The 24,292-nt window shown below is 42.9% G+C and overlaps 1 protein-coding gene across 1 annotated transcript in view; it reads left to right on the forward strand.

Moving 5' to 3' along the window:
• LOC146868611 (uncharacterized) overlaps positions 1 to 22,993 on the forward strand; it is a 49,552-nt gene extending 26,559 nt beyond the window's left edge. The window contains exon 3 of the mRNA XM_085624137.1: positions 22,976 to 22,993. Within this exon, the coding sequence (XP_085480263.1) occupies positions 22,976 to 22,993 (18 nt within the window). The remainder of the gene's footprint in view (positions 1 to 22,975) is intronic.
• The last annotated feature ends 1,299 nt before the right edge of the window (positions 22,994 to 24,292 follow it).

Consider the following 24,292-nt stretch of genomic DNA (forward strand, 5'->3'; position numbering starts at 1 on the left):
CGCCCCAGAGTATTTTAGATCTCCCTGCTGCTATTGTGGCTAAGTTGAAGACAATTATCCCCCCTAAAAAGATTGACTGGAATATGTTAGCTGCATGTAAACAGAAAGTTGACGAGTCAGTTGCGGACTTCTTTACGCGCTTTGAGGAGACGTTTCATGATTTTAGTGGCCAGTCGCTTACTGACGACACGGGCCGCCACCTTTTTGCGGATAAATAAGTGGCTAATCTGCTGCCGGCAGTTGCGGCCCGTTTAAAAGCGAGTGAAAGTTCTTGGTCTTCCGCTACACCGACGGCCCTACTGACTATCGCCCAGTATTATGAGCGTCAGGAGCAAGAAGCAAAGGGCCAGGAGGAAAAGAAATCGAAAGATTTGAAAACAAAGGTGATGTTGGAACAAGTCTATGGCCCGCCCCGACGGGGTAGTAATAGAGGTAGGGGAGGATCTTATGGTCCTCCCTCGGGCCGATCTGATTTGAATAGGAACCAATGTGCGTATTGTAAGCAATCGGGTCAATGGGCTAGGGACTGCCCGGTGTTGCATGCATCGCGTCAGGGGCATACCCACGGTGGCCCGCGAGGTAGAGGGGGTTTCTCGAACTTTCGAGGGAATTCTAACGAACAGGCTCGTTTTGACTCTGCTGGGCAGCACCGAGACAGATCAAATGTTTTCGATCGCCAGCATCAGTACCAAGTGTCGGGGATTGACCAGTCGGGGTACCATGACTCTCAGCATGCATAGGAATGCGTTGGATGGGGGTTAGAATCAGTTGAGGTGCCGGTCGATCAGAAGGGTCCTTATGTATCGGCTGAGGTTTTGGGCTCTACTGATCAGTTCCTAGTGGATACAGGAGCGACACGTAGTGCGCTGTCTAAGCAATTGGTTCCGGGGGCTCCCCCATCCGGCTTAATGGTCACATCGGTAGGGTTTGACGGTACACTCTCCCGAAGCCCGCTTTCGCAGCCCCTCATGTTTAAGGTAGATTCTTTTTCTGCACCCTGTCCGTTTCTGCTTGCCCCGTACACACCGGACAACATTATGGGTCTTGATATGTTGAAGCATTTTAGGGCTACGATCCGCTGTTCCCCTGCTGGTGTACGGGTAATATTGAATGACAATTACCCCCGATCAGAACGAATGTGTGCGATGTCAGAGGATGCGCTGTTAGCTACCCTCCCTCGTGCTTTGTGGGCAACTTCGGATACTGATGTGGGACACATGGTGATTCCACCAGTCCACATTAGCGTCCAGGAGGGGGCGGTGTTACCACGCCTCCCACAGTACCGTATTTCCCAGGAGGGTGAGGAGGCTCTCATACAGATAGTGCAGGATTTAATGGCGGTAGGGGTAGTGGAGGAAGTCCCCTACAACATTTGTAACAGTCCGATTCTTCCCATACTGAAAAAGGATACGGATGCCAGAGTTTATCGGTTTATAATTGATTTGAGAGAAGTGAACAAGATCGTGATACCTCAATACCCAGTGGTTTCCGATATCACGACGTTACTTACTTTGGTACCACCTACGGCGACTATGTTCTCCGTGATCGATTTGAAGAATGCCTTCTTTTCCATTCCCATTCACCCTGATAGCCGATATCTCTTTGGGTTTACATTAAATAATAGATCTTATCGTTTTTGTAGGATCCCCCAGGGCTACACAGAAAGCCCTAGCATTTACAGTCAGGCTTTGAAAAGACAATTGGATTCCTTTGTTCTGCTCGAGGGGGTCGCCCTCATTCAATATGTCGATGACATCTTGCTGGCGGCTGACACCCTGGAGTTGTGTGAAAAAAGTACGTTATCCTTACTTTCCTTTTTAGCATCCCACAATCATAAGGTATCTAGGAAGAAATTGCAATTCTGTAGACCAAAGGTGACTTATTTGGGTCACCTTTTGTCTAAGGAGGGACGTGCACTCACACCGGATCGTATCCAAGTAATTTTGGACACACCGAGACCGTCCACACAGAAGGATGTGCGTGCATTTTTGGGCCTTGTTTCTTTTTGTAGACAGTGGATATTGGGGTTTTCGCACATAGCTAAGCCATTGTTAGCCCTCTTGACAAAGGACACGCCTATCCCAATCCCTTGGTCAGATGAGTGTGATACTGCTTTTCAGCAACTACGACAGGCCCTTAGTTCAGCACCAGTGTTAGGGACCCCTGATTATGCAAAGCCCTTTTCGTTGTATGTGCATGAGAAAGATGGATGTGCATTGTCAGTTTTAGTGCAGATGCACGGCGATAAGCAGCGCCCTTGTGCATATTTTTCGGCTGTACTTGATCCTGTCGCCCGAGCATTACCAGGGTGTTTTCGCTCGGTTGCGGCGACAGCTGTGTCAATACGCCAAAGTGAGGGAATTGTGTTATCTCATAAGCTGTTGGTATTAGTCCCCCATGCTGTCGATGCCCTGCTTAATCAAACAAAGACGCAGCATTTGACCAGTGCCCGTTTAACGGGATATGAGTTCACGCTTTTGGCTCCTCATATTACGTTAAAAAGGTGCGTAACGTTAAACCCGGCAACATTGTTGCCATACCCCGAAACCCAGCCTGAGGCGCGGAAAGCGCATGATTGTATTCTCGTAACTGAGGAACAAACAAAGGGTCGTATTGATCTCCAGGATACGCCCTTTACAGATGTAGATGGAGAACTGTGGGTGGACGGATCATGCCTGAAGCTACCAGATGGTACGACTTCAGCAGCGTATGCGATTACCACATTGCAAACGATAGTGGAGACAGCACGCATACCACAGAAATCAGCTCAAGCAGCGGAACTGATAGCATTAACACGAGCATGTGAGCTCAGTACAGGACTATGTGTGAATGTTTATACAGATAGCCGCTATGCCTTCGGAGTAGCGCATGACTTCGGCCTACTCTGGAAGGAGAGAGGGTTTTTAACGTCACATGGGGTACAGATAATGCATGGGGAGTTAGTTCATAATCTTTTAACTGCACTGACATACCCAAAGAAAATTGCCATCGTTAAGTGTAGCGCCCATAGGAAAGTAATTGATAAAGTTGGGGAAGGGAATGCGTTAGCGGATCGAGTAGCACGGGAGACTGCGATGCAGCCCGGTACTACTGCCATGTATGTAGTAAAGTCACAGGTGGAAAGATGGCATGATGCGAAGGAGGAAGTGCGAGAAATGCAAACGACCGCTTCTGACAAAGAGCGGGAACAATGGGCCAGCGAGGGAGAACTGGATGACGAGGGCTGCTGGAGAAACAAGCAGATGGATAGATGGAAATTACCCACGGCTTTTGTACAACCTATGGTTCAGATGGCACATGGGCTAGCACATGTTGGAGCTTCCGCAATTGTGAAATTGCTTACCCAAGTCTGGGAGCATCCAGAGATTGCTAGCACGGCAAAGAGGGTGGTGCAGACCTGTATGATCTGCCTGAGGTATAACCCAGGAAAGGGTACTCGAACTCCGGCAGGAGGATTTGTGACACCTACTGCACCCTTCGAGGTTTTGCAGATGGATTACATCCAGCTTGAGCGCTGTAATAATCTGAAGTATGTTCTAGTAGTGGTCTGCGCTTTCAGCAAATGGGTTGAAGCGTACCCTACGAAAGACAATACTGCAATGACTACTGCGAAGTTGCTGCTGAAAGAGTTCTTCCCTCGATATGGCGTCTGTAGACTTCTGTGGAGTGATAATGGGCCTCACTTTGTAGCGGATGTCATAAAGTACGTTTTGAAGGGCCTGGGCATCACCCAGAAGTTTCACGCGGTATTCCACCCTCAGTCTGCAGGACTAGTCGAGAAGTATAATGGTACACTGAAGCTTAAGATCGCTAAAATTCAAGCTTCGACGTCCTTGACTTGGCCAGACGCTCTGCCACTGGCGTTATTGTCAATTAGATCGGTACCGCACTCTCGAACTGGCCTTACACCGTACGAGATTGTTTTCGGACGCCCAATGAATATTTGGGGTCCACCAAAACCTAAGGCTGTGTATGATGTACCTTGTGTAATGATGAACGATTATCTGGCACAGTTAACGGATAACTTGGTTTCTATTCATCAACAGGTCCGAGAGGCGCTCCCTGATCGGTCTACCGGTGAAGGACATGGTCTCCGATCTGGTGACCACGTGATGGTGAAAATATTTGACAGAACAAACAGCTTGGAACCGAGATGGGTGGGTCCTGAGCAGGTCCTCCTCGCGACGAGGACGGCTGTGCGAGTCTCCAACAGGAAGAATTGGATCCATTCCCTGCACTGTAGGAAGGTGCCGCCCGGGTTGGTGGAACCTGCCGTGCTGACCGATCACCGAGAAATCTTGGCTGCAGAGACAGGCCGTGCTGCGGAGCCAAACGCCACTGAGGAGCTCTTTCCGGACCACGCGACTCCTGGAGGAAGGCGATATCATCTTCGACCAAGGAAGTGAGTTTTCCAGTACCGGGACATACTGTCAGAACGGCCCTTGGGTTAGTGAAACGGAGAGCCGATGAGGCAAGGGGGGGGGGATCAGCCCTGCATTAGTGTAGCGACACCCGTCTTGGCCCGCTGGTGAAGAAATCAACCGCTGCCCAAGGGGAAGAGTTCTGACAGACTTTTAGTTTCAGGAAGATATTGGGTTTTATTTTTACTTTGACATGGAGAAAAAGAAAATCCTTTGTGCCTTAGGGTTCATGTTGACAGTAGCCATTGTTGGGATAACCACATGGTTCGTGGAGGATGTAACTCCCGCTCGGAAGATTCTTGTGTTGACAACTCCGGTGCCTGAGGAGCACTACTTTTATACATTACCGTATCAAGAGTTGAAGCATCGACAGTCTTACTTGAACAACACTTTTATCCAGATGCTGCATCATACCCACGTTGCTACGAATGCTACGAACTGTTGGATATGTGGGATGATGCCAGCTCATCAGAAGAAAGGAGGAACGCCATTTATACCACTTCCTTTCTCTCATAATGGCTCTTGTAGAGCATGGTATACTTTGCTTTTTGCCACTCGGAAACCGACAGTGGGACGATTGCTCTTCAGACTCAATAAAGAATGCCATCAAGATAAAAATGGGTATCCACAAGCGAATGGGACAATTTGGGAGTGGGAAGAGTATCGACCAGACAATGAATCCATTCCCTACATCTTCACGAACACAAGAGACACTGTGGGAAAGGACAAATTTGTGATTCAAGTAGCACAAGCTCAAGCGGACCTGTGTGTCCAGAGTGTGGGTTTTATCCCTGTTGGTGTTAGTGATTGTATTACTGTTCTGAACATTGATGGGTTGAACAATAGTACCTTCTTAGCCTCCCATAATACGTACTTTGTGTGTGGAAATAAAGGTTATTACCGTTTGCCGGCTGGGTGGTCTGGGGTATGCTATGTATCATTTCTATTACCTCCTGTATTCCTAGCACCCGCATCTTATCATAAGGATTTGAAATTATTGAATAATGTGACTGTAAATAGGTATAAACGTACTTTATCAATTGACGATGTAGATCAGACTGATACCAGTCTGCAGCAGTATATTGATTTTAACTTAGGACTGTTTTTCTTTGTTGGAGCTGCCCTGAACAGTAGGAAGATCCGAAGATTAACAAGAGTGGTAGAAGCTGTGACAAATCAGACTGCTGCTGCTCTTGGGAATCTTACGGAGGAATTACAAATTACTAGAATTGTTGCATTGCAGAATCGTATGGTATTAGACGTTATACTAGCTGACAGAGGAGGAGCATGTAAAATTATTGGAAGTGGCTGTTGTGTGTTTATCCCTGATCATACGCCATCAGTTTATAATGCCATCAATAAACTGCATAAAATTGCAGCTGAGATCCATACAGAAAACGGCACTTGGTCCTTCTCTGGATGGTTTTGGGCGCTAATTACTGCCTGGGGATGGAAGGTCCTAACTGGTCTCTGCATTATTGTAGCGGTTCTGTTTTCGTGCTGTATCTGTGTTCAATGTGGTCCCTTGCTCTGCTCATTATGTGTATCATTCTGTATCCCTGATAAGAAAGCTATTGCCGATGTTGCTCACCAGAAACGTTTAGCTAACGAAGTTGAAGAAATGATGACAATTGACATATATGATGATTATCCTAATAAACCGGATGTCTTCAGTAAATGCTGAAAGGGTCGTCTGTTGTAAATTGAAACAACGATGTGATTAAGCATTTACTAAAGACATTAATTCCCTTCTCTAGATCATGTTTTCTCCGTTATGTTGACCGAAGTTCGGACTCCATTTTGTATTGTTATGCTTCCACGTGTTCCCCACGAGAAGAGTCCAACCTCTGTGTTAGTTGCTCTTGTAATCTGCCTAGTAACAGTCTATAAATAGCTCCTTTGTCCATCTGGCACATGCCCAGACTTGACCACATCTGTTATCAGTTAGCCTTGCTTGACCATGTTTTCGCGGGCTCAAGGAGTGTGTTAGCTCCGCCCACATATTGATTCAGTATCGAAAATGACCATAAATGGTAATGTTCTTCGACCTCATGTTGTATCCACCCACTTATGAGCCCCTCTATTGTGTATAAAAGGGGACCATGTACGTAAGTTCTTTGTGCTACTCTATGCAATACTGAAGAGTGTTGTGTGGATTGTAGGACCACCCTTAAGGGTTAATAAATGCTGTCTTTGTACTTTGCAGTTTCCGTGCCAACTTCCTTATAGATTCCATTACAGGAGAGCAAACCCTTGTGTCCTGCGGGCCTAGCTGGGGCCTGTATTCATCACCACCATGAAAATCAGTGACCACATACTTCTCAAAGGGTGCCTGTGTCCGTGGCCCCAGAAAAGAAGAAAGAAATACAGGCTACTATTATAGGCATGTTTAGGCAGGAGGGGCCCTACGACCGCAACCACCCAATGGCTCGTTTGCATGGGTAGCTGGCAAAAATGGCCTCTTCCCTTTTTCTTTTGTGGAAGGAGTGGGATTCTTGGAATTTGTAGCAGCCATCTGCCCAAAATAAAAGGCTCTAAGTTGGATCTTTTTGACCAGAGTTGCTGCTCTATCATGATCTGCTGCAATTGGTTAGACAAGTGTTGTTCACAATATCCATCTGACGACCAACATGTAGACCACTTTTCTAGCAACTGATCACTGCACAATGGATATTTTTTGTGAGGGTAAAGTAAAGATATCTACCGGTCTTGGCCCTAAAGAAAGTTTTAAGAGCATTCAACGGCATGCAACAATGCCCATGTTCGCTATTTGAGAAATCACATATGGCTGTAAACATCTTGGAGGAATTTAACAGCAAAGTGTATGAATGGCTGCGACCCAAAGGTCTCAGGACTGGATTTGTTGCCACGGACAATGGCAGTAACACAGTCAAGGCCATGTCAGATGGTGGCTATTTCAGTGCCTTGTGTTTGGCCCATTGCATCAACCTAGTGGTGCAAGACTTTCTCAAAAAAGAAGACATAGTCAACAACATACTGACCATCTGCATCTACCATCATTTCAGCCATTCTTTTAAAGCCCTGAAGCAGTTGCGTATTATTCAGCGTGCTAATAGAGTACCATTAAACCCCTATTACATGTTGCAACATTTAGTTTAGTTTAGTTTATTCGACCAATATATGGTCATGAACACAATATAATAAACAAATACAATAAATTATAATACAAGGTAAAAATACAGCGTATCATTTGTTTAAACACACATTTTTGTTGCAGATCACTATTTCAGAGTACTATGACTAAAACCGATCGCCAGACTGACGTGTGCATCCTGTTGCTAAAGTGTTCATGCTCACATAGATCTCAATAGTTTCATGCATCAATAAGTTAATCTAAAACATGCAACAGTCTCCTGTCAACATCACAGTGATGATATCTAGAAAATTATGAAAACTATTAATTTGGCCAAATACGTAATTAAATTCTTTATCATCCCGATTACCCAAGGTCAGGTGTTGCAACGTCTGTTTGTGCAGTGCAGACAGATTAATGACTATGTCATTCAAAGAGGAGGGGATGCAATTGGAAAAACTATGACCATGGATGACCCATGGACAAATGGTGCCTAGTCAAATGCCTGACACAGACGCTACTCCCTTTTGAAGTTTTCACATGAGAAGTTAGCAAGGAGAACAATACAATAGGCCAAGCTATCTCATTGTTGCATCTGCTACAGGACCAGCTCAAGAAGATGTCTGAAAAGTTCATACTCGCAGGTGTGAACGAAAACACAGAAGCCTTGGTTGAGCGTTTAATCTTTTGCTTAGCTTGTAAAGCAAGGCTGCAACATGGCATCATCTTATCAATAGAGTACATGTGTGCCATGCTACTTGATCCATGGTACAAAATAATTTTGCCCACTTTCATTCCTTTTTCTGAAGTGGATGCTTCAAAATGCAAGAGGTGGATTGTTGCGCAAGCTGGAGTCCTCGGGTGCTGCCATCAACTTCAAGAGAGGGTAGTTTTGTCTCACAGCAGCCAATACTAGCAATCAGAACACTGGCAACAATAGCAGCAGAAGAATCAGACCCAACCTCTGCATTGGCTTGGTTTCAAGTGGCAAGTCCAGTGTAGAGGCTAAGGCAAAAAAGGTTGAGCAAGTGGCAGCACCAATGACCATTGAGAGGATGTTCTAGGAGTATCTTAATGATCCAAAAAAGTTCTATATGGATCAAAACCCATTGATCTATTGGCATGGGAAGATCTGCCAATGACCAGAGCTCAGCAAGCTGGCAATAAAGTATCTGGTTGGTCCTGTAGCCAGTGTGACTGCTGAGTGTGTGTCCAGTGCAGCTGGTGTATTTGCTACAGTGAGAAGGACAAGTCTCTCACCTCAAAATGTAGAGAGATTGACCATGATCAGAATGAACTAACATTTTATACCATACAATTACACCATTCCTAAAACACCGCAGGAGGAGAAAGAGGATTGGGCAGAATCAAGTGTGTTAGCTGTCCAACTACTGGGTGAACCCCCTAAGTTTGAGGATGAACTTTACTTCCCGACTGAGTATGTCAGTACCCCCATTGAACTTTATAATTATTTCTCGTTGAACTTCTTTCTTTGCAAAATGAAAAAGCAGCTAGTTGAACATTATGTTTGTGTCAGATTTATGCTGCCCCACCATTATTTTGCCACATATATTGACATTGGAGACAATGTCTGCCTCCCGTGCTTGCCTATTCTTTTTTCAAATCACTTAGCAGGACTGCCCCAGAAGATCATTGATTGATAAGAGTGCCAGCACCACATTCCAATGTGTTGTTTGTAACAAAGATACAGTTGTGTACCTACTACCTCACCTACCCATGCTTGGATTGGAAGAAGTAACTACAACTAATGTACAATGTGTGAGTGATTGTGAGTGATGATTCATGATTCAGTGAGGAAGGGTGTTCAAACTGTAATTTCTAAACTTGATTTAGATGATTTGCAATGTTTGGGGCCTGAATGTGATTGGCCTTTACAAACTTACATCACCTAGAAGAGCTGCCCTAGAAGATCATTTGATTTACAAGACTACCAAATTACAATATGTTGCTTGCATCAAACAGGATATACAATTGTGTACCTACCACCATGCTTGTATTGGAACAAGTAACAATTGCACCAAGGAGTGATATATTATTGAGTAATTGTCAGTGATGATTGATTCATGTGGTGGCAGACAGTGAGGGTGGTTGCTCATCTATAATTTGTAAACATGATTTAAAAGATGTGCAATGTTTGGGGTCTGAATGATGGGTGATAATTTTTACTTAAGGTGATTGGCCTTTACAAACTTACTTAGCGAAAATTAACCTGTACTACCCACTCTTAGCCTTCGTTTTTTCATCATCTATAAGGGCTTCCCCAGAAGAACATTTGATTTACAAGCCTGCCAAATTTTAATCTGTTGCTTGCATCAAAGAGGACATATAATTGTGTACCTCACACCATGCTTGGATTGAAACAGATAACTATTGCACCAATGAGTAATATATTGAGTGATTGTCCATGATTATTGATGATTCATGTGGTGGCAGACAGTAAAGGAGGGTGCTCAAATGTAAATTGTAAACTTGATTTACATTGTTTGGAATGTTTGGGGCCCGAATGATGGTCGATCATTTTTTCTGAAGGTGATTGACCCTTTCACACTTAGCAAGATTTACTTACAGGGTCCACTCCTTTTTTCTGATTCTTCAGAGACCAGACCAGTCACTTTAGTTAACAACAAAAACATATACAAAATAATATAATTCTGTTTCACTACTTCTTCTTCAACAGCAGTCCACTACATGTCTTTCTTGCTCAGTTCAGGGACTGGGATGGGAGTCAGGAGGAGGATGGAAGAACTCAAGGCAGGACTACCTCACCAACAGCTAGATGAAAGAAGTTATCGACTTCAAAGGGAAACCATGACTCTGAGGCCTAGTACTCAGCTATGTGGAATGAAGAGAGGGACATTGATTTGGGAAATGCTGCTGGGTGTGTGTGTTGCACTAATGGCATAAGTGAAACTTGAGTCCTCTTGTTTTTTTGATCTGCCTCTCATACACTGCTTATGAATCTTACCTTCCTTCTGTCATGGCAGCATCCCCCTAATGGTCAGGATAGTTACAGAGGTATATAGCTAACTATAACTAAACAGTATACACTTTTATGAGCAGATTTTAAAAAACAAGCTGCGTAAAAAGGTGAGGTAAAACACAAAAAAACTACCTCAGGCATAAATTTGTGATGAAATATAGTTTTCCCCTTTATTGTTTTACAAAAGAAATCACCCTCTCCACCCACAACAGGTCCAACCCTCCCCAGAAGCAATTTGACCCATCATCATTCCACAACCAATGTCCATGAAAATGTCCAACACATAAAAATTAAAAAAAACTGTCCCAACTCCCTTCCAACCCTCTCCACCCACAAGTTCCTCCTACCAAAAGAAACTAAAGAGGGCATTGTACATTTGGGGATGTAGCTGGTCCAGGCTCTACACTATCCTGCCGACCCAGCTTTTCATACGGTCCAGTCTCTGCAGAATGCACTGCAGCAATGTCCAGTCAGAGCTGGGGGGGCAGCTGCAGTTCCAGTCAGGGCACCTGACAGCTGGTGACGGTGCTGGTGATGGAATGGCGGGGAGACTGGAGGCTATGGGTGACTGGCTGCACTAAGGCCCGGTGCAGAATCAGCTATTTCCACCTCTTCAGGGCCACCAGCCACTCATATTCCTTCTAGATAAGGTCCAGCCTCTGCCGCTGCAGACGGGCCACTATCTCCTGCCTGGTGGTTGGTACGGGTAGACCAGCAGGAGTAACTATATTGAGTAAAACAAAACAAAAAGACAAATTATACATAATGCTCTGTGCAAACAATTGTTTGAAATTAGTGGGTGGCACTGTAGCAATAGATTGCTGATCTCCTAGGGCCAATGGAATTTGATGTGATTATGATTAGGTGAGTCACAAGGCCAATTTTGTATTTTATCCACACATGCATCACATTAAAAAGCACTGACTGTGTGGCAGAAAAGTAATAATGCAGAATAAAACCGGATTAAAAAAATAGTGATTTGTTTTTGTTTTAAAGTTTTTTCTAGTAACTAAACAGACACTTTGTGTTGCAAAATAAAAATATACTGCCAATTAATGAGTAAGGCATTATGCACTATGGAGAACAAGTTGTTTTGTGCTTAATTAATGGAGACATGCTAGTCAGAGAGTTGAGTAGTTTGCTACTGTCTGTAGCTGGGACAGCCATAGTTGACAATTATCGATCTTTAATTCCAATGGCCCTGCTTCGTCCAAATGCCTCTCACTTTCTACCCTGAGTCCAAAGAGGCAGATGAATAATAAATAAGATACTACGTCACACACCTCACATATAAAATGTGGATATTATCCTGTCCGGCTGTAAGTAGACGTTGGGGAAAACGATGCACTGCACTGCAGTGAAAGGAGAGAACTGTATAGATTGCATTTGGCACGTTCGCCACAGAGTATCCCATACGCCAAACTTGCAATCAAATCAGGCACTTATTCCCACTTTACTCACTGGCCTTGACCACCACCACAAATTATTTCCAACAAATTTATTTGCTGGGCAGTAAGGAAAGTAAACTTTACTTATTGTATTTCAGGGTTAGTTACAGGGATTCAGCGTGTAGCTAGAGCTTTGATATAGAATAGTAGGGTGTCACTGCTCATTGTTTTATCATGTGACTATTAAGCTTTGGCTTATTCAGTCACTGTAGTTGACAAAAGTCGAAAGGGCAAAATCTTAACAGGCAGAAAATAAATCTGTTATGGGAAACCATGAACTATATTTTGGTAACACATGCCAAGAATGGATTTTTCAATGTTTTGGTACACTGAGGTGGAAGAACTTAGGAAAGACTAAAGGAGTGAAGTACCAAGAGGTGACTGAGTGAGCGAAGGGAAACACACCTTGTGTGTTCGGTTTGCAGTGCATTGAAAACTTTGTAAATGCTGCATTTACTGAAGCAGATGCACATTGCACAGCCAAAACTCACAAATTGAACCATACTGCACTTTGGTCATGTGTGGCAAAATGTCATGGGCAGGGAGGGGGGAATGAATGATGATGAGTGGGACACATATCTGCCTCGCTTAACAAATACATGAGTCAAGGGAGTAGAACAAGAATTTAAAAAATACCCCCCACTTTGAACCATAGCTTTGATAAACATACAACAAAGTAACAGAAGTAGGTGAGGAGCATGCCCTCTTCTGAAGAGCCCACTTGCTTATTCATCTAAGCAATCCAATTGTTCATTCATCCCTTCATGCTTCTTTATGCACCCATAGCCACCATGATTTAAGCTTTACTTTCTCTTATCCAGTCTTTCACCAAACTTTCCAAACCATCCATTCAGTATCCACCCTTTCTTTCAACCAGCCTTTCACCCATCTATCCTTTTACTGTCTTGTTTCCCTCAAGCCATCATTGTTAGTGTTCATTATGTGAGCTTTTGCTGAGTCGCAGATAAAAAAGGCCATAATGCAACCACCATTGCAGCTGGTAAAGTGAGGTGTTTTTGATCACAACTCACGACTACACCCTTGTAGCTGGTGACTATATTAGTAATTGTCAATAAGCAAGCAATGTGACTTACCACCGGCTGTCCCTGCTTCCCCTTTTCCCCTTCAACTGATTCTTCTTCTCCTCCTGCAGCATCAGTTGAGCCGATGGCACTGGTGATCTGTGTAGCTAGAAAAAAACGTTCACATGTTTAGATGCCAGATATGCCTCACCTTAATTTATTCAAGCAAAAAAAATACAACCGCAATACATCACTGCAGTTTGGTTGGCACTGCAGTATCTTATAACAAAAATATCTTTCTGGGCATTTTTTGTTGGTAAACAATGTTAGAAATGCCAGGTAGTGAAGCCAACCAAAATCTTTTCATAATAGAGGGGCAGAGCTACATCCTATGATGATTATGATGACTCTGAGCCATTGAAGCACAATTAAGGGGTGGAATAAAGACCAATGAAAGACATATGGTGTTGGTTGGAAAATGCAATGGGACCTCATACTTTCCAGCCATGCTGCACTGTCATGGAAACAGCTAGCATACTGTATAAATGAATTACACAGCACAACATTTGGCAGGGGTCCATGACCATGGCCACTCTCTTGTTAACTAGTTAGCTAGAGCATGAGCAAGAAAACGAAAGCCTTCTCTACAAACATACATGGTGAATATTTTTTATAATACTAGCTTACTTGGGCCTGAAGTCTTTACAGTAGACAGTAGAATACCAAAAATATGCTCTTAGTCTTAAACTACCACAAGATATATAGGGGAGAGGGAAAGAACATAAGTGAGCTAGAGACTAGTACCGACCAGAAGAAGTCAGCTACCACAAAAAAACATGAAATAAGGAAAAAAAGATAATGCAGAGATAACAGGAATTGAACAAAAATTGGATAGGGGAGTTGGAAAAAAAGGAGACAGTATAATAAAATAAACAAGGCAAAACATGTAAAAGTATCACAGTGGCCTGAGGTAAGAAAGCTAATCCATTGTGCTTAGCACACGTGGGTTCGTATCCCATTCTTGCCACCACATGAAAGGAAGATGGAAGGTAAGGGTGTCAGAGCAACTTTGTTTCTCGCCAGCAACTCCCATCCTGGAACCCAGCACCAACATTCCAATACCCCAAGATTCTACCCTAAGCCCACAACAATAATAAAACCCAACATTAGGGAAATAATAAGTAATAACCTTACTAGATGAAGCAGAGCCCTCAGCAGTGGCGCTGGTGATCGGCAACTCCTTCCCAGCTCTTCCCGGAACCGTCTCTGCACTGCCACTCTCCTTGCCATTTGGTGCTGATGTAAGAAATGAAGAAGATAAAAAAAATAAAACAGTGTTACAGTTAATCTCCATAAAATTATTATGGCAGGCAAAAGTAGCCAAATTGTACTAATCTAAAACAGATCGGCTATAGTAACAGTATCAAGTCTATCAATTATTGTTGAGTTGGCCATACTAATCCTAAAATCCTATTTCAAATTTCCTTAACATAAACTATATTTGGAACTAATGGATTGCAATGAATGATCTTTGATTCTATTCTCATTTCTCAACTCCTTTATGGACCAACTCAGTCTCTCTTTTTTACCATGCGTAGATGCATACTACACATCACTGTGAAATAGCTTGGGACTGTATGACCTACATAAAAAAAGTCACAGAGAATGCTAACTCACTGCTTTCACTGATTCACTATGGTGTCAGGAGGACAGAAGAGTCTGCAATGGCCTCTAAATTAATCAGCCAAAGCGAGTGCTGATGAGTACGATTAGGTAGCTCAGAGCACCTGCCTAGCTGAAATGGATCACATCAATATCTGTGAGCAGCATGCTTTTCGGAAAAAAATGATAGCATTGTAAAACACAACAAATAATTAAGGGTGGGCGTAGTTGGCAGAGTACTACTACGTAGAACTCCACGAAGTTGAATAAAAACTCTGTGAATTCCCCAACTTCGCTCCGCCAACAGAGACCTCATATAATTTTGGTATAATAACAAGTATCTCTGTCTTTACATGCAAAAATGCATATAGTCATTTCACAAAAGTAAAAGTGATAATTTAGCAAGCAGTGAGAGAGGTGATGGTTTTGGGATCCTTCCTAACCTAGGGAGAGAACCAAGCAGATGCCTTGAAAACACTGGGGCAGATTTACAAGCCCCGTACGCCACATTTGCGCCACCATTACGTCACTTTTGTGACACAGCACCACGCTGCGGGGTATTTACAACGTGTCGCATCTAGGGAGATGCGTCACGTTGTAAAGCCCTGAGCCACATGTGGGTGTTCCGGCGTGGGGGGGGGGGCGTTCCGGTGCAGGAACGCCTCCTAAAAGTGGCTAAGGGAAATCTACAAGATTTCACTCAGTCACTTTTACGGCCATGCTGCGTCAAAACCCTGCGCCTGCTTGAAGCAGGCGTAAGGATTGACGCAGCATGTTAGGCATAGGGGCACCCCGAGCCTTGCTGGAGCTGCATCGCGCTTGCGACGCGACTCCAGCAATGCGTCACCTTTACAGCAGCAGATGCGTCACACATCTGTCAATTCTTGCCCCATGGTGTGGCAGCACATCCATGGTGGCGCAAGAGGTGTCTGCCGTGACGCAAAATAACTGGCGCATCCCTGCTGATTTGCAGGGATGCACCAGTTATTGTAAATATGCCCCACAGAGCACATCTTGCTGAACGATTCAGTGATGGTCCCATCCTCTTAGGACCACCCCAAGCACAGTTAATATGGGCAAAAATACAATCCCAACCAAAGGCCAAGCAAAGCATTATGGGACAAGATTAGCAGTGGGCAGTAAATATTATAGTATCCAATATCAAAATAATTCTACAAAGAGCTGCAGTTCAACTCGTCAGTTACTAGGTGTCCCTCACGAGTCAAATGCAAAAGCATTGAATCAAGCTGCAGTTCCACTAGTGGTCACTAGATGTCCCTTATGAGTCAAATGCAAAAGCATTGAAATTATTACATCAAGCTGCAGTTCCACTAGTCGTTACTAGATGTCCCTCACAAGTCAAATACAAAAGCATTGAAACCCTGAGCTGAGAGCTAATACTATAAATTCTACAAAGAGCTGAACTGCAGCTTCATAAAAGGGTTTCAATACTTTTGCATTTGACTCGTGAGGGACTCTTGGTCCTCCCCCTAGTTTAGGAGGGACCCCAAAATCATCACCTCTCTCCTGGCCTGATATTTCAATGTCAAAGTCCACTTTTGTGAATTGGTTATCTGCTTTTTAACATGTAAAGTTGCTTTATCAAAGCATTTGTGGGTGCAGTTTAGAAACTGACTCCGCTACGTGGAGGAACAGACACGTGTTTGCCATGGAATGCATAGTTTACAAATCTCCGCAATCTTCAAGAGTGAAGTTCATTGCCCAGGGTCACAAATAATTAATACTCATGAGCCCCAGATTCTCGAAGTTGAGCAGGTCCTGGTCCGAGTCTAGAATATCTGCCCAGCGGTGCGTCAGCTGCTGGATGGTGTGCTGAGCCTGGCTGGTGTACAGCACACCCCGATGAGCCCTCTTCCAGCACAGCTGACGCGCCCGCAAGGGGTATCCACTGCAAGGCCTGCTACCAGCATGAAGGGGAGGTGTCGTTGCATCAAAGAAACTAGTGCTGCCACCTCCACCTCCCTAAAGATAGCCCAGGGCTGCACACCTTGGCAGTGCCACCGTTCTCAGGGTAGGTGGCTGCTTGCATTTCGAGGAAGTCAGGTGCAGCCGCTCCCTTTGTTTGCTCTTCTTTGACATGGCACTGGGTGGGGGGGGAAGAAAGGAAGGAAGGAAGGAAGGAAGGAAGGAAGGAAGGAAGGAAGGAAGGAAGGAAGGAAGGAAGGAAGGAAGGAAGGAAGGAAGGAAGGAAGGAAGGAAGGAAGGAAGGAAGGAAGGAAGGAAGGAAGGAAGGAAGGAAGGAAGGAAGGAAATAAAAAAATTTACAAATGACACGAACAACAAAAATTAGAAAAAAGCAAAACACAAAGACACAAAAACAAGCACTAATATAAGAAATAAAAATTAGGGGTAGATTAATTAGGAGGGCGAGGGGTTGAAAGGATTAACAGGAGATTGAAAAATAGGCCCAGCACCATCAACAGAAGAGAAAACAAGATGGCCTCACCCATGCGAACCGTGTGGTGCCGTTCCCATGCATTACCAACGCGAGGATGAACTTCACATTGCATTTGATGTGGAAAAGCAATGCGAACAGGCACACCGGGCAACTGCATTTGACGTGGAAAGGCAATGCGAATGGGCATGCCGGGCAACTCCGCTCAATCACGGAGCTATGCACAGCGTGCTGGAGTTCTGTGACCACTTCACGGAGTTCTGCATAGCTCAACTTTGCACACTCCACCTAGGCCTAGTAACAACAAGCCCAAATTTAGAGAAAAGGAAAGTGGCATCTTATAGTAAGGTAACATAGGCAGGTGAGACGCACTTGCATTTGTGGACATGAAAAATTCCCACCGCAAGTTATTATCACATTACTTCTTGCTATACCACCATTCATTATACATTTGACATTAATGCTTTTTGATTATAACAGATGAGTTTGTAAGATAAATGTAAGGGATTTTGTTGCCATGGTGATAACCAGCATCTGCGGTATGCAAAGATAAGCGACTCGTCCATTCATAGGCTTTAAAGAATTGTATGCTAATGTTTATCTGTATGTAACCTGAGTACTGTGTAACATCTCATATCTCACATGATGTGGATTGACACTACATGTAGTCCTGTTGATTGCTTTTCCCTATCGTTTTGTGTTACCTTTTTTATATGTTTGCATTTTGCCTTTTATTATCACCTTCACACATTTCACGTATTTTCACTTCTCAATTATGTTGTGACAAAACTACGGTATTGGTTATGCAGGAATTTATCCCACACGGGAAACCCTGTAGATCTAGGATATACTAAAATAACTATAGCCCCCTTTCCAAGTCTATTGTTTTGGGGACTAATTGAAATTATGATTCAAGCACTTGCCTGTGATCCATATATATCCTGATCTTAGTTGCCCTTACCATTCCCAGCACCTCCTGACAGAAGCTGCGTATCAGTGGTTATCTACGGGCAACAATCTGCCCAAGATGTGTGCAGTGGAGATGTGCTACTAACAATACACTGGGTGCTGTTACTCCTAGGAATTTTCCTTTGATTTGGTTTTGAATAGTTTTTGCACATTATAGGACACACGGTGCCTTGAGCACCATTCACCGTTCACCGGTTGATTACTCCCACAACTTTATAATAACCAGAATTCAGGTTTTCACAAAAGCTACAAATGAGTAATCTGTATATACGCTTTGTTCACAATCTTTTGTCCGCCCCCCCATTAACATGCTAATATCCTTGTCAGCAAAGAACTCCTTCCGATCTCTGGGGCCCGTAGGTAGGTGGTGCTCTGTGTCGGCGTGGCACGCCTGACTTAGTAATTGCTTCCAAAACCCAATTGAAGTGCACAGGGGGAAATATGCTTAGTAGATATAATTTATTTCAGTTACATGTTTCAACTGTGAACAGTCTTGATCACACACGGAATCGAAGCAGATAACACGTATATATAGAACACATAGACAATGGACTAAAACAGTGCTTATTGTAATTATTCGAACTTCTGTGACAGCCATCTTACAGTTTGTTAATCCTTACTAAGTTAGTACTGATGCAGTGCCTCAGTGCCAAATACGTTATTTACATGCATATGAAATGAAGGCTACAAGCTATTGGACCAAATGGTTAAACACTCTCTCATCATGACATGTATAATCTAGTGTTCTGCCCTTCTCACAGTGTCATGAACCTCTAATGTTGGTATGATGTAAATTAACTAGTGCATGTACAGTGACTCCGCATCATATTCTGCAACAAAATGTACATTCATTATAAATGCCGAGTGGCTAATCAGTACCTCTATTGTTGCGATCTTGATATTAAAATCTATTCCTGTTCAAATTGCAGTGTGTATGCCAAGTGGCTTCGGAGCACGAGGGAGGGTTAGAAAGAAGGATATTCCCTGATACACATATTTACCCATCATGGTTTATTGATACATTTGCATCTCTTTTCACTGTATGTTAGTGGCATATTGAGTGCCAAGTGGTCATGTATGTACTCGACAATTCTAAGTATGCGTTATCTGTCATAACCAACAGGATTAAAGTGACACACTCGATATTAAATACAACAAAATTAAAGAATGATTAAAGAAAGCTCAAACAGTCTTATCTGCTGTGCACCTTTCACCACAAAGACGTGATTCTGCAGAAAAGGGTAGGGACCAATGTCGATACCTCCAACCAAGAGTGGGCCCCTGCATTTACTCCTGTAATGTAAAAATAAATAAATGTCAGGTTAACCCCTTGCATGCCCGCCCCTTTCCCCGCCCAGTGCCGCGCTTAACATTAGCGGGCGGAGTTCATGACGAGCTGGACTCGTCATGGGCACAGCGCCACCGCAGCCCATGACGAGTCCAGCTCGTCATGGGCACTGAAGGGGTTAAAGACATCCAAATTCAAAATTTTCTTTGCTTGCGTGCCTTAATATCATTCTCATATTATTTGAGTTTGATTTTCAAGTCTTCCACAAATTTCTTGATCATATCCTGTTCTTTGTGTTGCTTCAGGTCTTCTTCCATCAATTTGAGTTCTTGAAGGATTGACTCTGTCTTGCCAGGCGTACTTTACTAATATGACCAACATACTCTTTGAGCTTTTGACAGACTTTTCTGCCCATTCCTTTAGCCTTTTGGGATTCAGAGATTTGTATGATGGAGTAGTACATATTCTAAGGCCCCAAGGGACCATCTCCTCATCGATGTAGTCTTGTAGAGATATAGCTTCCCACCATTTTGATATCTCAGATTTTTAAAAAATGTCTCATTTCTTGAGTTTGACTTGTAGAGTAGTGTCCTCGATATTAGTTCCTTTACTAGGTTGACCTTTGTTGTGGGCTCATGCAAACAGACTCTGTGCTGCCATCCTCCTTTCTGTTTCTTCATCCGTATTAGTGAATTTTGATGGGTGCTAACGCTCTGTATGTTCTAATAAAGTATAACCTTTGTTGGTAATATGAAAAAGCCATGCATACCCCACCCTTATCTATGAATAGAGGGTTCCTATTGCCATCTGTTGATGTGTGTACAGCATGCTGGCACTGTTATACACTGCTGTTTTCCAAGAAGTGTGGAACTCGGGTTTGCATTGATCTGCAGTATGCCAACATGTCATGTCCAGAGTGTACTGAAAGCGTGTCTCGACTTTGAAACGCTGCTCCCACCTAGGTATCTTCTACTAGCTCTCTAGATTTCTCTCTGGATCATGTGCATATGTCTACATGTTGTGTCTTTTGCACGCTGTCATAATCCCCGGGGTTTATATCCGAGTTCAAAAAATAGCCCTGTCTTTCAGCCTGATAGAGTGTTAGGAGTGTGCTGTGGAGTATCCGCAGACGTGTCTTCATCTCGCTCTCTTGGCTGGTAACACTGTAGCTGCAGAGTACCACAGTCTGCCAACCAGAGACATGAGTGAGCCTAACCGATGCGGACGAGAGAGGGCAAAGCAGTTTGGGTCCTCCGACCCGTCAACTGCCCCCCCAGTACACCTCAAACCAGGTCCCACCTACCTCTGGGCCACAGTCGTACACTTCTCCGGATCCAGTAGGTGATTTTGGCAAATATCTTCTTGTGTTGTAAGCGACGGCCGACCAGTGGAGGATTATGTAAATATCCTTGTCAGCAAAGAGCTCCTTCCAATCTCAGGGGCCCATAGGTAGGTGGTGCACTGTGCCGGCAGAGCACGCCAGACTTACTAATTGCTTCCAAAACCGAATTGAAGGGCACACTCATGAGGAAATATGCTTTTTAGATGTAAATTAATTCAGTTATGCATTTCGACTGCAAAGTGCATCAGTGACAGGTTCTAAGATGGCTGCCACTTTTGTTGGTGTGTGTTCTACATGACACTGTGTGAAGGGCAGAACACTGGATTATACATGTAGTGAGAGAGTGTGTAACCATTTGCTCCAATACCTTATAGCCTTCGTTTCATATGCATGTAAATAACGTATTTAGCACTGAGGCACTGCATCAGTACTAACTTTGTAAGAATTAACAAACTGTAAGATGGCTGCCACAGAAGTTCGAATAATTACATTCAACACTGTTTTAGTCAATTTTCTATGTGTATGTGTTATCTGGTTCGATTCACTGTGTGATCAAGACTGTTCGCCGTCAAAACGCGTAACTGAAATAAATTACATCTAGCAAGCATATTTCCCCCAGAGTGTGCGCTTCAATTGGGTTTTGGAAGCAATAAATATATATATTTTTAATAGAATCAATGACACCCCTTGGAAACAGAATTAAATCATGGCCACAGTAGATGTTGTCTCCCTATATACGTCAATATAAACATGAGGACGGCTCGGCAGCAAGTAAACATTATCTAAGGTCTTGTTCACTGAGCTTGCTGAGCAGCACAGAGATGTTGTTGCAGATGATGGAGTTTTGCCTGCTGAACAATATTTTTATCTTTGATGGAAAATTCTGTGCACAGAAGCAAGGGACAGCAATGGGGGATTCTTTTGCCCCAACATATGCAAATCTTGCAATTGGCTTTTGGGAAACGAAAACAGTGGGGGCAGGAGAACGAGCAGAGAGTTTGAAAAATTCACATTGTGGCTTTGTTTCATCAATGACCTCTGTTATTGGAATATGAGGAAGCCGAACTAATCACCTTCTTGGAATTGTTGAATACTAATCCCCAAGGCTTCAGATTTACTTATACAATCAATAAGACAGAGCTCACCTTTCTTGACATCCAACTGTGTGTATCCAAAGACAAAATTTGCACTAAAGTGTTTAGAAAACCTACTAGTGGAAACAATTTATTGTTTGCCAATAGTGCATACCCAAAAGCTCTGAAATGGAGCATTCCATACAGTCAGCTCCTTAGAGTGATAAGGAATTGCTCAGAGGAAAACGTCTTTAAGGAACAAGCATCCAAGATGACACAGAGATTTTTGAGACGTGGTTATCCAGCATCAGTCTTGGAGGACGCTCTAAGGAGAACCAAAGAAAAGGAAAGAGCGACCTCTTGCTGCCGAAGAGGAAGCAGTTAGTGGATGGTGAGGGAGAGTATAAAATCAGATACATCATGGACTTCAGTAAATCCGAGAAGGAAGTAAAAACAAGACTGACAACTGGAAGATCTTGGAGCAAGATGGGGATCTTAACGATATTGTACAAAATCACCCGAGTATAACCTATCGGAAAATGCGCTCCTTTGGGTACCACTTGGTTCAAAATTCCATGCCAAACCAAGAAAAATCTAGTGGTTGGACACTTCCCAAAATATGTCGGTTCCATAAATGTACAAAGTGCAAAGCCTGTAAATGAGAAGATACCAGAACAGAAGTAAAATTGCTTGATGGTAGATCAAGGAGGATCAATGAACATATCCACTGTGAGAGTACACATGGTGTGTATGTACTGGAATGTGACTGGTGGATGGCATATGTAGGCCGTACAATCAATATAATTAAGCTACAAGTACTGCAGCACATTTAAGTTGTTGCAAAGAAAGATTACACATGTGTTATCTCAAAACATATTTGGGAGCATCACAATTGGGATATTTGAAAATGTGTATACTATGGAATCCAACGGAATTTTGTGAATCCAAGAGGAGGTAATAGGGAGATGAAACTATGGAGAGCTGAATTAAAGTGGATACTTTCCATGGGCACAGAAAGTCCGTGGGGATTAAATACAGATGCAGAGCTATAGGTACACCGTGATTGAACCATGTGAGTGTATATGGAACATCGTGTAATATGACATTAGGGAGCATGTCCTCCCATCCTTTCCATCCCTTTTCTCCCTCCCACATGGTGTCAAATCGATAAATGGAAAAGGTTTCTTAACAGGTCTCTGATGAAATTATATTAAGTTGATTTGTTATTTTTCTTCACAGTTGAAGGAGTCTCTTTGATCCTGACAAGAGAAATGAGATGGAAGGAAAAAAGAAGTTGAGTAATATCCTGTTTTTTTTAGAATTTTTGTATGATGCAAAGTCTCTTATCATTGTGTATCATGCTTCACATATTTGATATATTTTTATATGTCTCCCATGTTTTGTCATTTTGCACATTGCACTTTGACAGATAAAGGAGGCTGTCATACTTTGAACTTTTTTCGTCTCCCAACTTTTAGAGGATTACATGGCACATAGCACTTTATTGATCTTGGGTGTTGGTATAATCTCTTACTGACACTGTAAGATGGTTATATGTGGTGCAAAATATTTCAGCTACACAAGAACCTTGTGCATTGGATGATAGTAGAATTCATGACTACTTCTGTACTATGGGTGTGGTAATTTATCGTCTTATGGGCAATGTGCAATAATTTCTCATTGAAGAGTGTTTATTGTGACTTGTCTTGAATCCAAGTTAAATTTCTTATTTGGGAACAACTTCAATGCACTTAATAAAATTGTAAGATCAATTGTTTCATGGAATGATAGGTAGTTCAATCCGGGCAATGTGTGATGTTTCTATGGTGGGAAGTGAGATCATAGAACTATATAAGGTTTAGGCATCAAGTTTTGTAGTGAAACAATGCATAATGCACTTTATAAACTCTAAGGGTAGCTATTTCAGAAATGGTTCAAATTCAATGGCTTGAACAATTTATGAAAACAATTTCATAGTGGAGACTATTACTAAATTGAAATGTTTGAAAGCATCATGCACTTTAATGAGGTAATGCATATGCACTTTATGAATTCTAAGGGCAGCTTCTTCAGAAATGGGCAACAATCAATTGCTTGCAAAATCCATGTTAATAAATTGACAATGGGGACTGTTACCAAGTAGAAATGCTGGAGAATACCTCCTTTGTTACACTCAATGACAATAGAGAGGAACTCTTTTGTGCTCCTTGTAGTGTGGAACCTAAATTCAATAATGCAATAGTTATTGGGGCATAAACATTTTTGCGCTTATACTTGAGGAGAACATTGAAAACATTGTAATTGAAAAAGTAGAGAAAGTTCAAGAAATTATGACAGAGCTCTGTAGATTGGAATTATTTATTTCCTTCCTTTTAGAAATGGGTACTTCACCATTCCCGTTCTCTCTTTATCTTTATCATTTCAAAATGTTTTATCTCTCTCTCCCCTGACCTGATCTGTAATAAATTTACGATTACAATAAATAAGAAATAGAATATTGTAGAAATGATCTAATACATAATTGTTATAGGAGCAATATCCTGTGTATGAAATGAT

The sequence above is a fragment of the Triturus cristatus genome, chromosome 1_2, assembly GCF_964204655.1.
Source record: "Triturus cristatus chromosome 1_2, aTriCri1.1, whole genome shotgun sequence".
Taxonomy (NCBI): Eukaryota; Metazoa; Chordata; class Amphibia; order Caudata; family Salamandridae; genus Triturus; species Triturus cristatus.